Genomic DNA, 24,020 nt, shown 5'->3' on the forward strand with positions numbered 1-24,020 from the left:
CATAGTATAGCAATGACTATTCTAAACTCAAAGTTTGCTGACACAAAGTTGACTAAGCTTACCTCAGTCGTTGCTGATGTGTGGTATTGGCCTTGTTGCTCGCTGCTGTGATCTGATTGGCCAGTTGCTGGTTGAGAAGTCGCTTGCGGTGAAGCCGATCCTGAAGTTCCGAGATTCTCTTGTCTATCGACTCCATCTCCTCCTGCCTCTGTGATAAAGCTTCTTTCTGTTGAGTTAACCTTGCGTTCTGCTGATCGTTCAGTTTGTTCCGGTACTGTGAACAAACGTATGGTTATTGTTTTTGTTTAATGAGTGTTATTGTTTCAAGGAATAAATTTACTGTGATACCGATGGTAGAAACTATCTCAACACCAAAGTAACGATAGCTTTAGTGATAATATTATGTCCCTTCTTAAATGTTAGCTAAACTTGCAGGTTTTAAATCCTGCTACAATGCATAACTAGGAAAATATTTTAAGCTGAATGTGAATGATGGACAAGAATATGGATGATCTGTGTAGCTTTGCAACAAGATCATGTGTTTCGAAAGCAGCATGATTTTTAATACCAATTACATCTTATATTATTTCTTTACCAGGTTTTTAACTCATATTGCTAACAAAGTGTTCCCTAAATGAAAGCTTGGTTAAAAAAGCAGAAAATTAAGGGGTTCAAAACATTTATCAGGTCAATATCATTTGAAAATTTTAAATGGTTTATACTTAAAGTGTTTGATATTCTCTTCTCTAAATAAATCACATCAGACATGGATGAAAAAATGTTTCTTCAATAAATGGTGAAGTTAAAAGGGCACTTTGAAGAGCATACAAATATTCAAGGGGGTTCAAAATAATTGAGAAGTTGGAATTCCTTTTCCTTGAGTTTCTCTCTTGGCAAAACACCTCTGATATAGATGAAAAAGTGATTCCTAGCATTAAACCCCCCCCCCTTCTAATCATTAACAGACCACTTTGAGGAGTTTAGATAAATCACCCCCAGTTACTGCACCATAGTTTCATAAAAAGGCAAGCATTTTCCCTCCTCCCCTAAAAAAAAAAAAAACTTCTAACTACATAAAACTGGACTTCTGTTTGTTCTAACATCCATGGAGTCCCTGACTTACCATGAGTTCTCTCCGGAGTTTTTCGAGTTCCTGCGCTGTAGAGGGGGGAGTGTTCTCCCTCCTCCCCCTCCGCAACTCCTCCAGTTGTCTCGTCAACTCCTCCACCTTGGCCACGGCCACTGACAACTCCTTCTCCTTCTCATTGAACAAGGCACGGATACTGTCCAGGTCTGACGCTGCAACAAAACACTTCAGTTGAGTCCGAGTAGCAGAAAGCATTGACTGGAGAAAGATAAGCCTGACTAGGACTATTTGTGGATAATTTACAGAAATTGGCAGATATTGGGTTGGCTTCTGACATGATCCTAATGTTTGAATGGACGATGAGCCCAATAAGGTTGTTCTAGGTCTTAATCCTGTTCAGTCTCATGGCATTACAGTACAACTACTGGCTAAGAATGTTTCACATTCACAGTCAGCGTAATGAGATCGTATTGCATATCACAAAAAGATTGACACTTATTTAAGCATTAGTCCACAAACTCTTTATGGCACTGGGAGTAAAACTTTGAGGGTAGCTTAAAGCTTTTCAGGGTAAAAATATTAGAAAGTCCAAACAAAAATTTGACAAAATTAGTGCCAGGATACTTAAAACATAAAAATCTTGAAACATTGAAATTGGCTGGATTCTTATCAAAAAGTTTCAACATAAAGTAGTCACCCCCATAAGACTAAGAGGCAATTATTACTGATTCAAGGGCGGATTCAAAGAGAAAATTTGGGGGGGAATGGGTACAGAATCCAGAAATATATATATATATATATATATATATATATAATTTCTATGCCCATAGAAGAGATTTTGAAACATAATTGCAAAGGTATGCAGTGTGCAATTAAATTTTCTTAGGCTTTATGATTTTTGTATGGTTTTTTTAAGATTTGGAAGGGGGAAATTGACTCCTTTTCCTCTCCATGGGCCTGCCACTGTTATACTGATTATTACTCGCCCCTTGCCATTTCAATCGCTTATTCACTAAACTAATATACAAAATCTTACATTTATATTTTAGTGTACAATCAATGCTAATAGCTCAATACATTACAACTGGATAGAGCTTAAAAAGAAATCTTGAATGTTAAAACACTAATTGCTTCTTTGTTACCGCCATTTGTACATAATGGGGGATTCACTTGATATAATCGTTTAAAAATGGACACATTTTAAATGGTTTGTTGTAGCTCTTTGAGTACTAGTGTAGTGTCATTGACTACAATAATGACGAATTTTACAAGACAATTTATTAGTTTACAATCAAACCTAAACTCGTTGCACAATAATCTTATAAAAATAATAACAATTGTCAATACTGTAGCAGTACTAAAATGTAATTAAATTTTTTGTTGGTAGTATTTTAAAAATTCAAAATTATCGTATAAGAATAAATACACTTTTGTTGTTTGTAAATTTAACTGTTAAAATTTAAACATTTTACCTTGATAAAAAGTTTGATAACCTCTGTTTTTATATAGGATAACTTAAATGTATAATAACATTTTAGGGAATATGTGTAGAGGATAATTATTTTCATCATAGGATCCACCAAATATATCATTATTTCAATTAGTCCATAAAAAGTAAAATTTACAAAAAAATATAAAAATTCCCCGACCGTAACAAACGCCTGCTAAACTCCAACGCAAACCCCGCTAGACATCAAAGGCTATCAAGTAGCGTCCGCCACTTTGCAGGCGTTCATTTTCTTTAAACCGTCAGGAAAAATTATTTGGCAATTATAGCAAACATAATTAAAATTTGTAGACATTAGAAGGCATTATCAGTAGTAAGAAACACCACATATAGGCTGTTAGTTTACAAATGTTTAAGGGGTTATGCAATTTTAATATTTTGCAATTTTCTGAATGCAGTAGTAAAGTTTCAAGTATCTATTCTATTCCATTATTTAGCCTATGCAGTGCTGGATAAAATATTGACAAAACGATTCATACTTCAAGGCACAGTGAATAGTTGGAAAATAAAATTATCTTCATTCTCTCTAACAAATATATAAAAAAATAACCATGTAAATAGATTTAGGTCACCATGTTAAACTGTAACCGGGATCTTCATCGAAAGTAGTGCAAGATTGAAGTGATATTTGAAACCCCAACGAAACAGCTTATATTCATGTCAAGGATTTTACAGATGTCAGCATCGCGATCAAAAGCAGTAACGAATGAAATCGAAACTCCCCCCGTAGTGAATTGTGGCAAGATCGGTAGCGGAGATGGTTTCTCGTTTCATCGTAACGATAGTTTTTATAAACAACGACAGTTTTTATAAACGATAAATGAAGTTTTAAAAGGCTTTATGTTTACAAAGTCATTAAACAAAGTCAACTTAACTTGTCCATCGTATAGTTTTTGAACCCAGATTATATTTTGTGTTGATTTTTAATTGATAATGCAAAAAAAAAAAGTCTACGTTGAGAGTAACCATCAACAAATCCAGGGTTTGGGCCGTTTCCTCACAAAAAAATAACACAAACAATTACAAACATACTGGTTATTATTATTATGGTCTTATATTTATGGCAAAGGTTGCTATAGGTGCACAGTAAGTTGAATATAGCTGCGTTGTAAATCTACAGTAACACACAAACACAAGATTGCCTTTTTATTTTCGACCAATTGGTCTATTACACCAGTTTTCCAAATGACGCAAAGTATTGCATAGTACGTATTTACAAGCTAAATAAAGGCTAGAGTCAGTAAAGCCAGGCTCGGTAACGTGAGTGCCAATTAACACTGACTAGAGCCATGTTACAACAAAAGGCTCTCCACAAACGTACACTCATAAAAACCACTCTCTAATCCACTGCACCATGCGTATAAGTGGAAACCTCCATGTTCGACTCTAATATTTTTGTAGTTAGCCCTCTTGGCACTCTATTTGACTTCTGTCTAAAATTCTAAATTTCCCCCACCATAGTTTCGAAATAAAATTGATGTCCATGCTACTTTGGAATATTTGTGGACTTTAGATTCACTCCCCCTCTGTGCTCTCTACCTATCAGCCATCTTTCTGAACAAAAATTCACATCCACGGGAAATCACAGAACCACTCTTTGATAAGCGATATTCCGAAAAGATACCAGGAAAGTAAACTATGGAGGAAAAAAATATGCAATTTTAGCCAATTCAGACAACAACACCCCGAAACCGACACTATATAGCCTATATTTTCGCGGCAATTTATACGTGGTCTATTTACGCGGGAATGCTGCGTGTCAAAGGATGGTCCACAATCTGAATCAAACTGATTATCAAGGTCAATAGAGTTTCAATTTCGTTGTGCCCTCCGCGCTACCGGAAGGCCGGTGATTTCAAAGCAGGTCGTTAACCTAGATTTGAGCGGGAACGGACCAAGGTTAGGTTAGGTGTTCCCGCCAGAAGACCGCATTCCTGAGTCACACCTGCAGTGTTGCCAGCTCTCCAGCAGGTGTACCAACCTTGCCGAGGGAATCCCATCAGGGACGAGGCTTCTGAACGTTACCGCCACGGGGAAGTAGGGAGATCCCAGAGATTACTAGAGGAACGTTGGGTGGTAAAAACAAATAAAAATATGTTGTCGCAATCGAATAAAAATCTAAGGTTTCACGTGGTTTACTATAAAGGACCTATTTCATATAAGAATCAAAGTCAATGTGTAAATTCATAGTTTGCGAACCCTAGCTTATCTGGACCAAAGTACACATTGACAGTTCAACGGCAATAGTAAAAAATACAAGCATATGACAACGTCAAGAAAGCGTGCTCTTTTCATATGACGAGTGTATTTATTTATTTTTTTTCCTCACGAACTAAACAGTGCTAAAAGGAATAGCTAGTGTCGATGTAAACAACACGAATGTAAACAAAAATAGAATGGACGAATTACAGCAAATTTAGGACAAAACACACACACTGGAACCTTAACCGTGAAAAAATGACAAGTATACGAAATACAGTCGTAAAAAGACATATCACGAAAGTAAACGTTAAAAACGCACCAACCAACTAGAAAAAAAACAAACCTTAATTAGGTGAAATGAACAATTGATGTAGCTTTGACAACAATATGAGTAAGAGATGTTATGCGCATTGACTTAGAGGTAAAATAACACACACGTCCTTTTTTTAAATGTTTAAAAAATGTATAGCTTTTTTGGTATTTTGATAACACATTTTAGAATTCAAATGATTTTAGTGTATGCGAATCTTTATGTGAGTAATTATTTGGAACTGCATAATGGCTTTGATTATAAATTCAGTAAACACATATTTTAAGATCAGCTGTTTACAAATGAGGACAGTAAGGATCTCAAACCAAGACACAGAACAGTGTACGTTGTATGACCGCATCATGCAAAAGCAACAGTCATTAGTCCGTCATACCCTCTTTGTGTCTTTCTCTTTTGATCAAACTTACAAACCTTTGTGGCACAACACAAAAGCAACCCGTTATTTGTATTTACCGCTGCACATCCAACGTAATACTTCTTCAGACACTTTTTAAGACAGTTTTATGTCCTTAACAATAACTTATTTCCAATCTGTTGCAATAGATGCGTTAAAGTCACTTTTCCCTCTAGGGCAAAACATAATCAGCTGTAGTAGAGGGCATAAACTTAAAAGCGTGTTTATTGTTTAGTCCACTGACATTGTCAAAGAAAATAGTTAGAAAATTAACAAAAATACTATCGCATCCAAATTTGTTTTTTATCATCATCTCATATTGTATATTAAACTGTAGTACAAACACATTTATTTATACTAGCTGTTGTACCCGTGCTTTGCAACGGGAAGAGGACACAAAATAGAAACATTTTAATCATTATCTCTTGCATATAATAGTTACAGATCCGCCAACGCTTTTAGAAACAAAAATTCAACTTTTATAGCCTTAATAGAAACGTTCAAGTTATGATTTTTTTAAATCTGGTAAGTAGTGGATACCACCATTTTGGTTTTGATTAATTTTAAATCTTGTGGAGGCTGACATGAGAAAAACTGACCAAATCTTCGAGTAAAACTTGAACATGATTTTCCAGATTTACCTTCAACTCCCTTAATTACAAATCTTTTGATATCATCATCTCATATTGTATATTAAACTGTAGTACAAACACATTTATTTATATTGATACAAGTTACGTAAATAGACAATACATAAAAGACAAGTTAAAGTTGCTCCAATATGATATCAAATCCAGAATGAAGCCATTTTAGAGCAAATGAAGGTAAACAATGAACGAAATTTGCGTTTTGGATATAATTTAGCCAGGAGTGGTCCAGTATGACGAAAAATTATCACACAAAACGTAAATGTAATTTTTACCCTGGGTCATTTTCAGTTAAACTCAAGCTACTGTCGAATAGAGTCAATTTTGGTCTTTGGGATGAAATATTATTGTAATTGCCATCGTAGTTGTTGTGTGTTGTATACATTGTTGTTGTATATTATTATTATTTTTGTTACATTATTGTTAAAACAATTTTTAAACAGTTTAAGCACTGTACAAGAGTTGAGAAGGATGTAAAACAAATTTACAAATGCATGGAGATTTATTCATCGATGGATTTCTAATGTAGTGTGGTCGTATGCATTATGCGCAGCATACATCCGGATCTGTGGTAAAACTGCGGAAAAAGAGGATTTAAGAGATTTTTGCGGAAAACTCGACAAGACTCAATATTACGAAAACGGCGATGTCACATTTTCAAATATATAAAACGTTTCTTCAATGTAAAAAGGCTTTATACGGTAACTTTTTTGTAGGACACACTGCATTAGCAGTTGAAATATAAATTTGAATGAAATTATGAATCAAAATAGTAATTATATTGTTATGACCTGACGGAACATACTGTATAACAACATACAATGATGAAACAAGTCATTGTTGAATTTTTCTGTGCATGTAATAATATACTAGTGTACCTGTGGCTCGAATTCGAGCAATTGCGAAATATTACAGGCGTGTTTTTAAAACGAATAACAGTCATAATATCCGATTACTTTAAAAGAGGCGACCCAAAAATTATGGAAATACTCACGATGTACATAAAAGTTCGATATAATCAACATTTCTTGTAAATATCTTGTCTTTTTTAAAATCTGATCTTGTTTTTTTGTGTTTTCTACAAGTGTTTCCCACTCATAGCTGCATTAGGTTGTCTATTATAATGGTTATAAATTCTAAAAAAACATATTATTTCCATTTATTCTACTTGGTGGAGTTCTATGACTTTCCTATGTTTCCATAGTTTACAAATCGGCCCTTTATATGATTGATAAAAAATGCAGCACATTGTTAATTGAGTTTTCTTTTTAGTATATCAAATGGTCCAGGCTTTCTCGCTTTTTTCCATTATAATATTTACGCCAACCCAAATTCAAATAGTAAATATTTGATTTCAACCAAGTCAGTAAATGTTTGTAGCACAAGCTTCCTTGAATTGCAACTAAAATATTAACAGCAAATTACCCAGCTAATCATAATGTAAACAAATATGTTCTTCATTAGGAAAACATGGGGACTTTAACATCTACTGGGGCAGAGCCCAAGGGACTTTTTTCAAAAATGTAAGGTCGGTTTGCAAATCTACACACCTAGACTAACATTTTGGTACAAAATATCTAGAGTTAAATCTTAAAACAAAAAAGCCTTATTTTTTACAAAGTTTCATGTAGCATATTAATAATATATTATTATATAGATTTTAAAAGAAGACCAAGTATTTTTTTTCTTTCAGTAAACACTCCAATGAGCTAATAGGCTAGTTGCACATTATTTACACTAATTCGGAAAACTAGTACAAAACGGAATACATCCCTGATAAAAAAAATCAAAATTTGAAGTGCTAAACAAACTGAGATGATTTTGTCACAAAATATTTAGGCTATACCTGAAAATCTTTAACAGAGCTTTCTTAGACTTTTAACTCTCCAGCGACCAAATCGGTTTAACTCTCGGCCTTCACTGAAAGTCTTTGGGAAAGTAAATAAATCCAATTTGCCAAGACAAGGTTGGGAAGCAGGATTTAAAGGGTTGTGTTGAAGTCCGGTGACGTCATCCATCAACCCAACTGGGACTGACAGACCGTTTCCTCAGGAGAAACATCCCTTCTCTCCAACAAATCATCCCTCCCCACAAAGAGTGGTCCGAGGTATTCTGTTGTACCCGGAGGAACTACTGAGCTTTTCTATTTCTTTTTACGCATTTCCTCGAATACATTTGAAAAAATAGTTTTCATCATACGGATAGCAGTTGTTTTTAATTATCTAAGACGTCCGTAAACTCATTTTTTCGCGTAATTTCAAATAGGGAACAGAAAAATATGGCAAATTTTTTTGCTAGCCTCAAAATTTGTTAAAAAAGCTGCTATCACGCGATACTTTAAGTCATTTTTGTAAACAACAGCAATGTAAACATTGATGACGACTTTGTATAGCCTAAAACTTGGTGGTCTAATTTTGTAAAGATTAGAAGGTTAATTCTACTGTATGATGAAAATAGTTGTTCATCACACGGAGCAAAAGTGTCTTTTTGGTATTTAATCGTATTTCCACCAAAAAGAGCAATTTTCGCTCAAAGTGTTAAAAACTACTATCTTTGTATTGTTATTGAAAAATATGTGGGGAAAAGATGTTGTGACCTTTTAGAATTGAACTTGATGACACGTAAACTGACCAAAGTAGTGCTTGACGTACTAAACAAAAACTAAAAAAGTAGACGTTTTTTTTGTATTTTTCTTTGTAATTGATTCTATTGGGAATATACCGAGTAATACATTACATTGAAATTACCGACTGCTAGTGAGATAAGCACATCAGCTGATTACAATGCATTGTTGTCATTAACCAATTTATGTTCGTGTCAGGTATTCGATTATCCATCTCCCAATCTATGTTCAGGAATAAACATGAAACTGAGTGATCTACTCACAATAACAAAGCTTGAATGTGGACTTTCGACAGGGAAACTAATGTGAAGCATACTTGCCTTTATATTCAGTTTAAGCTAGTTTTATAATACCGCATTTTATTGTGTCCCAACAGTAAAAGCAAGGGCGATTTATTGTAAAATACTAGACTATTAAAGTAGCTTATGAAAACTATGGATAAATTCAATATTATGGTTATAGTATGTACACTGCAAATGTATATGTATATAGTATACGTATTACACATTGTTATAGTTGGTCCATTTAGATAAAATTGAAATGCAACATCATTCAAGACATTTTTTATTCAACCAATGTACTGGTTGTTATTTTTTCGTTTGCTGTTAGTTACAAATGTGTGTGTTTTAGGTAATCGAATATGTATCCCTCACGTATTGGAAGATAAATAAATAAGTGGATACAACATGAATGCTTGAATATATTAATTCTAAGGGCTAATATATTCATATAGGGAATATATTAATTCTAAACTAGCACTGGTTATCCTAGCTAGACGGACGTATCAAATGCATCATTTCTGACCGGCCCGATGACAGAACAATCGATAGGAACGCTTTGTCTTTTAACTAGCACAACTATATTTACCGATTGATTGATTATGATTTTTAAACGTTTAAAATTCGTAGACAGATATTCCTTGTTCTTCCACCATAAAAGGACTTGGTTTCTACTTATTGGTGAGGTTATAATAAATATGGGCGTTTAACTACCGAAACACAGAATTATCTTATAGATAGTTTGTGATTGTTTGGAATTGCACCAGAGTTTGCAAAGAACAACACTCCAGAGACTACTACGTACAACTTTTTAATGAATTTCTCATGAAAGTATCGCCAATAACGCTTCAAAAAATTTCGTTATTTCTGGGAACAACGATCATAAAATAAAGATTGGGACACGAGTAAGGATTATAGAATAACGTTATCTTTCTTTATTAATTCTTTTCAGTGAATTATAACTTCTTTGGCAGTTCGGAATCTTGTATAGTTTTTTTGTGCCATAAAACATTTTACACTACCTAAAATGACAGATGATTTGATTAATTCTTTAAAAAATAACAAAGTTTAGTAGTTAAAAATAAAACCGTTGGTAAGACGATGCCGTTATAACAAAATGCAGACAGTCTAATGATAAACAAAAATAAAACTCAAAAATACTAGAACCTAAAATAACGACGTGACCACGTTGTTTCATAATTAAATTTAACCAATTTAACCGTGATGGGAAGTTTTCGCAATAGCGTCTTGTATAGCACATAAAACTCACTAACACCAGAAAAGAAATGAACTTCAAACAAACAATAAACCATACCTTTGCGGGTTACGCAATTAAAAGCCCAGATATTAAAAAGACGTCAAGTTAAAAAGCGCAGTGTAGTGTGAAAAATCCCTCCCCTTCTTTTAAAAGAGACCGAATACTTTTGAGTTTACTTGATGCTGTCACAAACAATCTTCCGACAGTAACCTCTTTTCACCCCCCTCCCCCCCCTCATCACCTATATCAACACTACCTCTTACCCACACAAATGTTCGTTTTAATTATAAAAACCTTGGAAAGAATTTTAACCTATTTAACGTACCATTCATTTATGTATATGTAGTTGATATGTTTAAGTTATTAACTTTAATAGATTATTGGTATTTTGTTTTTGAATGAAATGAGAGATTTGTTTGGTTAAAAATGTTATAAAATGAGATAAATATCTCACAAAATTAACTTTAGTAATACCGGTATGGTCGAGTCTATTTCATAGAACGATCAGGTTTCAATGAGTCCCGTAAATGATCCGAGATTATGAATAAATTAGATGAAAATTACTACAATCGTTTCGATAATAGTTTTAACCGATATAATCTTGATAATCGAATTTCAATAGAGATGATTATTATATTTCTGAGTCAAAATCGGGTTTATATATGTAAACTTTTTGAATATATGAAATTGAAATTGAATTTGAAAATTGAATTTTATTGAAATTGAAATTTATTGAAGCTTGTTATTGCTCTGCTCGTTATTATTTATGGTTTGGATGTACACTGTGGAAGGTCTGTACTATAACATTTTTGCTGTATATAATTTCTTTTGCTTCTTATTATTTGATTATTACTTATTAAAAGGGTTGTTTCAGAGGGTAAACAAAGTTCTCTGAGTGTTTAACACCACAATAACTTAACGTTCTATTTAAATACATATTTTCCCGCACAGTAACGACAATAAGGGCAGTTAGTTACGTGAGACGATAAGATTTACTTCTTTGAATACTAAATGTTTATAACTGCATAAATTTGCTATTGAAGGCCAAACGAGTATTGGACAAGCAGGACTTAGCTTGCTAATGGAGACGACATCAATACCGAGTTACGTATTCCCAAAATTTGACAGGACGAACAACTTAGCCATTATGAATATGCAAACGTTGAGTGGCCGCTGGAACTGTCAACGGATGCTCGGAAACCACTTCATCATGTTTCAGGAATGAACTAGCGAACATAATTTGCGTATAATGTGAGGACGTAAAAAGTATTGTGTTTCTAACAATATACCGCACGTACGGTTTATTTTTAATAACTAGTGATATTTTGAACGTTAGTTGGTAAGTGAAGACAGCCTGTACAGAGTTATTCATTACTCTGTGTAATAACTTGACAACACCGGCTATATTACATCACCTACACGTTAGACGGTAAGGTAGGACAGACTGTGCTGTGTTATTCATTACTCTGTGTAATTACTTGACAATACCGGCTATATTACATCTCCTACACGTTAGACGGTAAGGTAGGGCAGACTGTGCTGTGTTATTCATTACTTTGTGTAATTACTTGACAACACTGGCTATATTACATCTCCTACACGTTAGACGGTAAGGTAGGCCAGACTTTGCTGTGTTTTTCATTACTCTGTGTAATTACTTGACAACACCGGCTATATTACATCTCCTAAACGTTAGACTGTAAGGTAGGACAGACTGTGCTGTGTTATTCATTACTCTGTGTAATTATTTGACAACACCGGCTATATTACATCTCCTACACGTTAGACGGTAAGGTAGGACAGACTGTGCTGTGTTATTCATTACTCTGTATAATTACTATACAACACTGGCTATATTACATCTCCTACACGTTAGATAGTAAGGTAGGACAGACTGTGCTGTGTTATTCATTACTCTGTGTAATTACTTGACAACACTGGCTAAATTACATCTCCTACACGTTAGATAGTAAGGTAGGGCAGACTGGGCTGTGTTATTAATTACTTTGTGTAATTACTTGACAACACTGGCTATATTACATATCCTACACGTTAGACGGTAAGGTAGGACCGACTGTGCTGTGTTATTCATTACTCTGTGTAATTACTTGACAACACCGGCTATATTACATCTCCTACACGTTAGACGGTAAGGTAGGACAGACTGTGCTGTGTTATTCATTACTCTGTGTAATTACTTGACAACACCGGCTATATTACATATCCTACACGTTAGACGGTAAGGTAGGACAGACTGTGCTGTGTTATTCATTACTCTGTGTAATTACTTGACAACACTGGCTATATTACATATCCTACACGTTAGACGGTAAGGTAGGACAGACTGTGCTGTGTTATTCATTACTCTGTGTAATTACTTGACAACACCGGCTATATTACATATCCTACACGTTAGACGGTAAGGTAGGACAGACTGTGCTGTGTTATTCATTACTCTGTGTAATTACTTGACAACACCGGCTATATTACATCTCCTACACGTTAGACTGTAAGGTAGGACAGACTGTGCTGTGTTATTCATTACTCTGTGTAATTACTTGACAACACCGGCTATATTACATCTCCTACACGTTAGACGGTAAGGTAGGGCAGACTGTGGTGTGTTATTCATTACTCTGTGTAAATTACTTGACAACACCGGCTATATTACATATCCTACACGTTAGACGGTAAGGTAGGACAGACTGTGCTGTGTTATTCATTACTCTGTGTAATTACTTGACAACACCGGCTATATTACATCTCCTACACGTTAGACGGTAAGGTAGGACACACTGTGCTGTGTTATTCATTACTCTGTGTAATTACTTGACAACACTGGAATTCCCAAAACACCTGCCCCTGCTTCGGAGGCGCTGAAACTTACTGTGAATGAAGCCAGACTCATTTTGTGACTTTATAATTTCCGAGGAAAATAATACGTACAGTAATTGTTATTTTGTAATTGGATTATTTAAAAAGCATTCTTGAGTGGATTTTATGATATTATAAAAATGAACTATAATTAACTACTGTACACTTACCGATAATGATGACTTTTGTTTACATATATCTAGATCGTTATGCACCTTCTTTACAACTACACAACCCCTAAAATATTACAAATTTATTTTACTATTATGAACTTAATTATACGCCTATATACATGCCGTAATGAATTTATAGATTAAAATTTAGGTTGACTTTATGGCATTATTTTACCAAATTTAAGCTCAGTTTTTACACAGACCTATTTTACGACAGAGTATAAAAGATTTTAATTATGTTTCCCAATTAATTTTATTTTACAGTATACAATAATTTGACGTTAAGGAACTGTACAGTGTGCATCAGCTAAGTTTTCACCACTGTAAGTAAAATATAAACAATAATACGAACACAAAGTAGTAGATGTAGCAACAGCTGGCCCGACAGAGGGGGTAAACTAGGGCCTTAAAGTTTCCTGATTTTATTTACGAGTTCAACTTTGGAGCAACTTCGTCCGTAAAGACGATGCAGTAGTTTTACATATTCAGTCTGTTTCTACATTTGTTTTATTAAAACACAGAAGTCTACTTATGCATGTGTAATGGATAGGTTTATTTGAATTGTTTAAACATGTTTAGTTTTAATAATATTTGCAAATGGACGATTGAAAATTTAAATCTTCCAGATAATTTAAATGTTCTTGTTTATTTCGATATATTTTTGTATTGATGCACACATTTTATCTTAAATCTTTTCTCAAAATAATAACTACAATCTGAAAAAAAACAACAAATCACAATTGACACAAAATAATACATCATGACCTAAAAGTGTATAACCAATACACACATTGCAGACTTACCCTAATTGTCCGTGGTTTTTATAATAGACATTGGAAAAATATTAAGAATTCATGAAAAATTAAATCTTTAACGGGCTTTGTTAAATAAAATAATACAGTGAATTTATTCAATAATCTGGAATGTAATATTCTCACTTTCATGACTCGCAATACAGTACATCCATTAAACACGGAACAAAGATTTTATAAAATAAGAAAGTTTATACTTTTATAACCAGATAAGAAATCAAATGACAAAACATATTACCATTAAACTCACCTGTACATTTACGAAACGGAAATAAAATAAACTATTTACGTTTAAACATGGATACTCGATATAAATGAACTAAATAAATAAACAATAAAATAAAGTAATAAAATATCAAAACATCAGAATAATCGTAAATATGGTAAATTGCCCAAAACGTGAGAATGGAGCTAATATTTCTTTGAACAATTTACACCAGATTTTATAAAGGTTTAAAATTACACAAAGGAAACGGCGAACGTGTCGGCGACCACTTGTGTTTCAAAATGAGGTTTAGGGAAGAAACTCCACCCCGGAACCTACATAAGCGGGGTTTAATTAGTGATATTTCACATCTCAGCCTCTTAATGCTTAAACCAAATAACGGCGCGGGGAGTGCAGTAACATTTCCTGGACAATGTAAATAATGCACAGTTTCAAACTTTCGTGCTGTATACGTTAGAATTGTCTTAAATAGTGAGTTATTTAATAATTAGGAAGTTCAGCTGGATAGACCAATTAATTTTTTTATAGAGAAACCTGAAGGTTTCTGAATGCTCTAAGATGCGTTAAATTATGTATCTAGGTTTTAAAATCTGGCCATCAAGATAAATTTTCTCTCTTAAACCAGTAAGAAAATATTCTACAATTCACTATCTTAAACGACGAAGAACACATAACATTTACGTTAAAAATATTTCCACACCAAAAATCAAATAAACAACCAAATCTTCATCAGGAAACCAACACAATACTGATAGCCTGTTACAATAATCGGCTTGCTACTGAGTGGAAGGGTTACTCTATGGTTGTGGTGGGAGGAGGGGAGGTGTTCATTACTCTATGTTATTACTTCACGACATCGCTACGTTGCATTCCCTAGGTATTTCCCCGACAGCAAATCTCTCTAAACACTACCTACAAGTGTTGTAATCTTTATAATATTTCAATACGCTGTAGGCTGCAGGTCTGGAATATTTAGGTTATAGTTAAATTTTGTTTGGGATAAAAATGTTTTAATACATTACAAAATCAACTATCTTCAAGCTATGTTAACGACTTCGTCACTAATTCTGTACCATTTCATCTGATGAACGAGACCTGATGTAAGGATTCGGACTGTATAATAAAGTACGATAAAAAATACAAAAAATAAAGTATCAATCGTTAATGAATTGTAATGTAGGGTTCAACTACCAAACGTATAAAAAAACAACTTTCTTACAAATTAACACGTAAAACCTAATAGTGTGAAATTTAAATTGTTGCTTTTAATTTTACTGTTATATGCAACAAAGAATATACGCGCACAGTAAAGAACCATGCTGACTAGAAATGATTGGTAGGTACATTTTTATAAAAATAAAAAAAATACTAAAATACACGTTGCACGATTTATGTTTGTATTAGATTAATGACCAACAAATGTCAAAACATGAAATGCCATATGTACATATTACCTATTATATGACCCGGAATTAAAATACACTAAAGTAACATAATGGAGCTATATATTTCATGATTTGTGTCCCTATTTGCTGTAATGTGGAGGAAAACACTGTTTTATCCTATACTGTTATGCGTTTTAGTTTTATACTAATTAGAACTTCATATTATAGGTGTGTTATTAATTAGTAAACTCATGTACTATAACAATTTATTCATTCCTGAAGTGCTGAATAGTGATTAAAAATATATGTTAAAATATCTAGAGATTTTTATGGAAACAAATCAATTTTATCTCAAACTACCTACAAATTTTTTAAGTCAGAACTTTTACACTATAGTAAAAGCTTTCACATTTTAATTGAACTAAACCAGCATTCGGTGTTTCTTTTAGCAACAAAACATTTTTTAAAGATCATATACGTTATCAGGAGAAAACCTGTTAGCTTTTAAAAACCTTGATTACATTTTGTTCAATAGTAAGTGTAAACAATGTTTATCTCAATATTTCAAATCCTTCAAATCATAAATAAAGCTTGAGAACAGTTATTCAAGATTTTAATAATCCATGCAATGTAATTTGTGCAAACGTTGCAATTAGCAAAAAGTAACTGTGACAGCTAAAACAGCGGATTTCATAGGGATTTTCTATCTTGCTTTAATTTAGTTGTTTATATAACAGATTGTGACAAAAAATCATCAAAATGACACATTTATTTAATGGTAGGCCCCTAACTATAATTTATAGGCAAAAAAGGTCTCGATATTTAAGTTTATTTTATATTATTTTCAATTTCAACTATGTTTTATCATTCAAACACCATAGAAAAAATTATAAATGTTTAGTATCTAGGTAAAATAGTTGCTTTTAAAAGATTTCCCCGAGTTCTATATATCACCGCATATCTTTTGCAAGAGAGTACGTAACGGCTGAGATGAAATTTTCTCTAAATAAAAGAAAAGTTTCATATTTTTACATTAATTAACAGTAAAAAACTACTTTATAAAATATTGTATCAGGGAGTTAGGCTATACGTTATACAAAAATTCGTATCGCTTATGAGACCTATTTTATACTCTTCCGGAACCGTAACCAAGTCCGTAATGTTGAAAAGTTTCTTCAGCAAGTTCGATATGAGTAACAATTTGATCAAGATCAGTCTACGTTCCTATGTTGGAGTTTCGGTAATACACTCCCGAGTGTAGTTGTCCATTATAACATGGCGTTATCTCCGAACCGATCTCACCTCTTGGGAGGATGGGGCAGAGTTTTGAATACCAAAGTGTCTATTACTATAGATACTGACTATAATGTAGACCGAAGAGTCTACCAAACATGTTAACATAGACACTTATGTCATTTAAGTTAAGGCACACTTGCTTGTGTGTAAGTTGTTAAGACAAATGATTGTATCACGAAAGAATATTTAGCCAACGTCATGAGAAAATACACAACTCTTACGTAATTCTGAAGTGTGTACATATATTGGAGTTCCTACAAAGTTTCTCGTTTTCTTGACCTATTACTGTAAAATTCCTTGACTATGACAATTTTGGGGAATATTTATCAAAATAAAAAAAAAAAAATTGTTTTAACCATCCACTATACCCACCCTTAGGCCTTGTTGATATACACAACAATTGTTATAAAAACTGGATGGAAACCAAATGTACCATCACACGTTCTTTTTTCTACCTGCACTAAAGTATGTATATATTTTAATTAATTTTGGGATGTTTCCTCTGACTTATAGCCTTTTTAAACCACTTCTACGTTATTCCAAATTTCTAAGCCCTCAAAACCCTGGTAATTAATAGAAACCCATCGGGATTTCCTTAATAAAGACAGAAACTAAAATCATAATAACGTTAAAATCATATAACAATTGTGTAACGCTCAACATAGGCCTACTAACCAAATTACAATGCTCTATTGGAAATTGGTTATACAATCAGCAGTTTTCCTCATCGTGTTGCTCCTTTAGTTTCTATCCAAAGAGAGAAGATTTCAATAATTGATAACTAAGTTACAAAGTGAGCTTTTAAGCTGGCTAAAATAACCTGAATCACGCTCTAGCTAATTGAAAAGTTAATCCTACAGGAATACATCATGTTGTAACTGTATAAGACCCTCGCCGCAGCAAATCTGCCGACTAAGCAAATTTCTATTTGTCGTAATTTATTTTCAATTGAATCTACAGTATTTAAATAACATTAGTTTTAACGAGTACCTAGGTTTGCTGCTACTAGGAAACTAATAAAATGTGTTTTTTTGGTAAAATAGTAATAGCTTAGTATAAAATAAATTAATTTGTCAAGATTGATCAAAATATATCCATAAACAAGCAAACCTCAAAATTTTACAATATTCTCCATAAGAATAACATGGGAATTTTAAATTTAATTTTTTGTTGAATTTTTTTGTTACAAAACAGATTTATATACAAAAATTTTTTAAAGCTCTTTAAAAGGTCTAGATAAACATTGGGAAATTTTGTCTTTTGAGGGTCAAAAATGAGAAATCCCAATTTTTACCCCATAAAACCCCCCGTAAAACCCCGTTCCCATTGTCCGATCATGCTGGTTCGCGAACTCATTCAAGTTTATCCCGTCTTACGACTTTAAACCAAATGTCATCAGAATCAGACAAAAATTACTCAAGTTATCGCGTTCACGGACTTTTATATAACTATATTTAAATATTTAACGGGTATTTTATAGAAAACCCAAATCTAAAGTTTAACAGGTATTTAACAAAAAACCTTATAGAGTATTTATTAGTTAGAAAGATTTCAACTGAGGTAAGTTTTTTTATATAGTATCACCTTGAACTATAAGGAATGATACAGTTAGAATAATGGCCTCAGTATTATGTATGTGTTTATGGACAGTGTTAAGGTCTAGGGTCGGAAGGATTGCGCGCAGCGAACACATAACAAAATAGAAGCGCTACTCGGAGCGCAAGAGCGTGGCAGTCTGACTAGCCGACGAAACGGACAAAGATGGCGGCGCTAGCCTAGTCCCGACGTCTGCATCGCGCTGGTCGTCTACTATGCTTCTTGTCAGTGTTGTTTACATAGGCTTTGTTTGAATGTAAAAATACTTTTGTATAAAAATTACTTAGGTTTTTCTGGAAGTACATTGTCATATTAGTATATTGTTGGTAATATCTTGTAGTAAATCGATTGTTTTTACTGTATTATTGCCGACATAAAATTTATCTAATGAAAACCTTTACCCTCAAGTTCCTATAATGAATTATTCCTAACTGATTAGACAAGCACAAATTCGTTTAATCAGAGTTTACTTGGCTATTTCCAAAGTAATGGTTTAAGAATCGTTTAGGTTGATGTTAGCCTCCGGATTACCAATAAACACAAACATAATTACTCTATTTTAATGATAAATTAAAATAACAATAACCAGCATGTACTCTGGACGGATAAAAAAAAGAGTAAACTATAATAGAAATTAAAGCTGGTCTTAATTTAAGTAGTGTTACACGTTACGAAGTAAATTATTTATAAAAAAAAAATGAATAATTTATGAAGAAAATAATAATAATTCTTTTGAGTCTAGAATCAAATAAGAGATTTATAAATCTTAAGTTATTGTAATTCTTTCTGTACTTGAAAATGTCTTTAATATATACAATATTACAGTACAACAGTATAAATAAAACATTAAAACACTGCACGCTAAATGTATTGACGACGGCCCGGCAGGGCAGCGGGCGTGGCGCGGAGCAGCGGCAATGGACCCCTTTTGTACCTGATATTTTTAGAAAACCACGCAGGATAAAAATTTTTGGTGAATCGGATAGTTAAATTTGGTTATTTATCCACAACTTTCCCGCTGACGAAATTACTCTGACCAAAAAATAAAAAATTTCCTCGCAATACAACTTTTTCATGTCTAAATGTGAAAAATTAAACTACATAAGTAATACAAATATTTATAAATCAATTACTATCATAACTAATACACTTATATTAACACCATCGTTTTCCTCAGTATCATATCTACAAGTGTGCAAAATTTCAGAATTTTTGGTCAACTATTAATGTTGTTTATGATCGTGTATTTGTCGCGGGGTTTTTAATGCGAACTGTGCTCGCGGGTCTTGGATTCAGGCTGAATGACGGACCAAGATGGCGGATTTGGCCACACTTTCAGTGCATTTGGTTAAACGCCGTGTCCTCTCTATTATTATTATTATTATGTGCTCGCTGATTGCGCGACCATGCGTTTTGAGGATTAACCCCCCCCCCTCTCCACCGCCCCCTAAAACAAACATGCAAGCTCTAAGTTTTGGACTAAAGGGTTTATTCCACCAGCCAGCGCATTGGATTCTACTGAGCTAATTAACAACTCCATCGCATAATAGGTTTAGGGTAATCCTTACTCGTATATCTAATACGTATGTAGGGTAAATAATTGAACTCAACTGTTTACCTACTACTTTATGCTTTTACTATTGTTTAATGGTTTTGCACTATAGAAAAATGAAAAAATAAAAGGATAGAAAAAGGAGTATAATGTAATTTGTTCCACCTGCTTAGAATGATTAGTCTATACAGAAAAACTTTAACAGAATTTCTGTTATAATATATAATTTCAAACATTGTTTTACTGAACGCACTTTTACATTTTTTCCAACTAATATTTTCAAGTGTTAAGCTACTATTTTTTTTTTTTTTTTTGTAAGATTAAAATTTGATGTGAACACAATAATGCAGTAGATAGTATTTCTGGTGTTGTGATCGTGTAAGTGTCGTTTTTTATATTTAAATTTAAGGATACCAATTTTAGGGTTTGAAATGTTGGATTTAACATCCTACTTTTTAGAGTAAAATAAATAATTTCCTATTTCCCTCTTAATTTCCCATAAAAACTACATATGATAACTATGATTCTAACCAGGTTAGTCTAATAATTTGGCATGTGGATTAAAAAAGGTTATATTTGCAAGGAATCAAAGTTACATCAAGGAATCAAAGCTTTTCCACTTAAGATCAGATTATTTAAGTGAATGTCTAGACAATTCATTTTAATTTAGGCTGAACGCGAATTCAGTTGTTTTAGTTGGTTGAAAACACATACAAACAATTGCTACTGGAGTTGTATCTACTTCATGACAATACAATACATTTGAGGCTGCTGTCACAACTTTGAAGTAAATTGTGAAAGTGATTGTGTGTAGACGAACAATGCTGTGAGGCTGATAAAGTGAAAGTTCAAGTACGCGTAAATTCGCCAAAGACATTAAATTCCTTTCAAGAGTAAAGAAACTTCTGCAAATCACATTTCTACGTTGTACAGGCTAAAGGAGTTTAACTGATCTTGAGGAAAGTTTAGGCCTAACTTCCTACTTAGAGGCGCTTGGGGTCAAGAAAACACGTATCTCTTACGAAATGGATTTCCAATTTTTTTAGGTTAATACTACTAGTAGGCCTATATTTAAATACACTTTGTCGAGTTAGATTAGTTGACCTAACACATGTTTTATTAGGACACCAGTAATTAATTAATTATACTTAATATAAAAAAGCAACATTGCAAACAATTAAATCAACATTATAATGATTCCCAATTAACAATACATTATCAATAGTTATTTGCTAAATGAATGTTTATTATAGACTAAAATTCCCCTTTTGAACCTGATAATTTATTTTATTACGCGTTTACAAAATAAAATAATGCTTACGAATTTTGTTATATAAGATTCTATTTGAGTTGTCTTTGACAGACAATTCATATTTATAAATTAATTACTATTTTTTAATTTTCAAAAGGTTACTTTCTCAAGAGCGTCTTGTTAAGTCATGTTAATTAACTGTAGTAACTATTAAGACCTTTTGTAACTATTATGCTATATTTTTTTCGTTTAGGATTACAATAATGAAAAAAAGTTCTCATACATTATAAAAAAATCCAAACTTTATACACCACTTAAACATTAATGATTTGAAACACACACAGATATTTTTAACGAACCAAAGGCTTGCATCATACTATTTTACAATAATTAGAAAATTTCTTATTCCGAATTGCCAATCATTAAATAAAAAATAAAATTGGAGTTTAAAAAAAGACAGGAGGCAAGCGATTGTTTTGTTCATTATAACGTCCCCGGAGGCTCAAGAAGATCTGTTGCTCTGTTGGTATTGGCAGTATACGCTCAACTGAACTGCTGAACTGCTGAACGCTGATGTTCTGTTGTTTAAAAAAACAGGCAGCAATGAACCATTTAGTGTATTTCATCAGTTGCAAATGTTGAACTTAGCCTATGTATTACAACTGTTTTATGTGTCCTGTATATAAATAATTGTGAAATTCGCAATTGCTTAAACTTCGATAGAAATGCCTTGATATACAATATTGGTATATGGTTTTTGCAACTTTTACAATATTGATGATTTTTATTCAGCAACTGTAAATGCATTTAGTGAAAAAGTATTTTCTTGTAAGGTTAGTCTACACTTATTATGAGGCTTTGCTATGACTGCACTTAAACTTTTCTTATGAGGTCAAAATACATATAAATGAGGTATAAACTACAGCGGAACCTCATTTGTCAATTTCTAAAGCAAATTTACATAATCAAATACAATATAGAAATACTGTAACAAATTATTTTTTCAATTATAACCACCAAAATAAAGTGTATTTTTTTTAGTTTCATTTTAAACAGAAAAAGGACACGAAATGGAATATTTTGTGTACAAATGTGGATTTAGTTTATGGTTAATGAATACGCAAAACATGTGAAATTTACAATATAATGTAATAACAAGCTCGTGAGAGGGGTAAAGTTGACCCAAAATTAAACACAAATGTTTGACAGTTAGCGACAACAGCGCTTCCAGCATGTAGAAGCTGATAAATGTTTTGGCAACGTGTTTAAAACTCTGTACATGACTATCGCGGTTTTAACTTATTTTGTGTTATACCTTTTGTTTTAAACAAGCTGACTACTATACGAGTGTCAGTAATTTGGTTTAATTAAATGAAGACAGTAAAAACGCTTGATACGTCAAATACCATTTTTTTCTGTTATATTTATGAAGCCGTTACAACACCCGAAATGGTGCAAATTCAAGATAATTACGACGTAGAACATTGAAATGTACAAAGCTGATGCAAAAGTTGCCTATAATGTGCCTATAATGTGTGTGTCATGGCCTTTTCTTATCTTTAACAAGATTACTGATATAAAACTAAGTATTAGGTTAGTTATCAAACAAAAACACTGCTTTTTCACATAAAAAAGTTCAAGACGTTACCATTTTGGTTACATTAACATAGCGGGCGTAAATCAATGGTAATAATTAAAAAACAATTTTGGGGTTTTAGAATAACTTTTAACAACTGTCTATGAATTCTGTTAAAAAAGATAAAAACATTCTTTATATAAACTTAGTTGACATTTTATTCTCTTCTAACCATAGAACTATAAACTTGTTGTAGTTCTATGCTTCTAACATCGCCAAGTTCAAGTTGCACCATAATGTAATGTATCATATTATATTTGATAATACATCTTACATTACAAATTTCCATTGAAAGAACGTAGAATTTATAAAGAACTGTATTTACCAGTTTTTTAGCTTTTTAACTTTTTATTTTAGCTATTTTTTAGCTTTTTTAGCTGAAAAAAGCTAATTTTATAACAGCGTTTAAAAAAAATGGTCTTTCAAGCTTGAAGAGGACACTGACGAGATATTATATAAACAACATTCACCACCAAAGTTAAGCATTTTCCCTTGACATTTACCACTAAAAGTCAACTTACATTTCCTTTGCAGAATATAAGAAGAACTTACAAAGGATCGCGATGAAAATGAAATAAAAGTACGTCATATCTAAATAAACTTTCTTTTGAACTTTTTTTCGGAAAGAGTGTTTTAAATCGCCTTAAATTATAAACACGAGAAGCTTTAAAAAAATCTCTTTGAGAAAATTCTTGATTATTTGATATATTTATACGTTTAATATATTTGTTTCCTTTATGAAAAAATATATTAAGTTAACACACGCGTTAAACATTGGGGGCATCTCTAACACAGTGTAATTGACATTCCGCTAAAATTAATTAAACCGTTATTTTAATCGCTCAACCAATAACTGTCGTCCTATAAGTGTATTAATTTAATTATCACACC

The 24,020-nt window shown here is 32.7% G+C and overlaps 1 protein-coding gene across 6 annotated transcripts in view; it reads right to left on the reverse strand.

The window, feature by feature from the left end:
- LOC128985324 (apoptosis-stimulating of p53 protein 2-like) overlaps window positions 1-24,020 on the reverse strand; it is a 445,246-nt gene that overhangs the window by 14,159 nt on the left and 407,067 nt on the right. For all 6 annotated transcript variants that reach the window (XM_054404718.1, XM_054404720.1, XM_054404717.1 and 3 more), the window contains 2 exons: window positions 1,124-1,299; window positions 63-274 (listed from right to left, as the gene is read on the reverse strand). In XM_054404718.1, the coding sequence (XP_054260693.1) occupies window positions 63-274; window positions 1,124-1,299 (388 nt within the window). The remainder of the gene's footprint in view (window positions 1-62; window positions 275-1,123; window positions 1,300-24,020) is intronic.

The sequence above is a fragment of the Macrosteles quadrilineatus genome, unplaced genomic scaffold (assembly GCF_028750875.1).
Source record: "Macrosteles quadrilineatus isolate MER2022 unplaced genomic scaffold, UCM_ALF_1.0 Scaffold_2__2_contigs__length_208266976, whole genome shotgun sequence".
In the NCBI taxonomy this organism is placed as follows: domain Eukaryota; kingdom Metazoa; phylum Arthropoda; class Insecta; order Hemiptera; family Cicadellidae; genus Macrosteles; species Macrosteles quadrilineatus.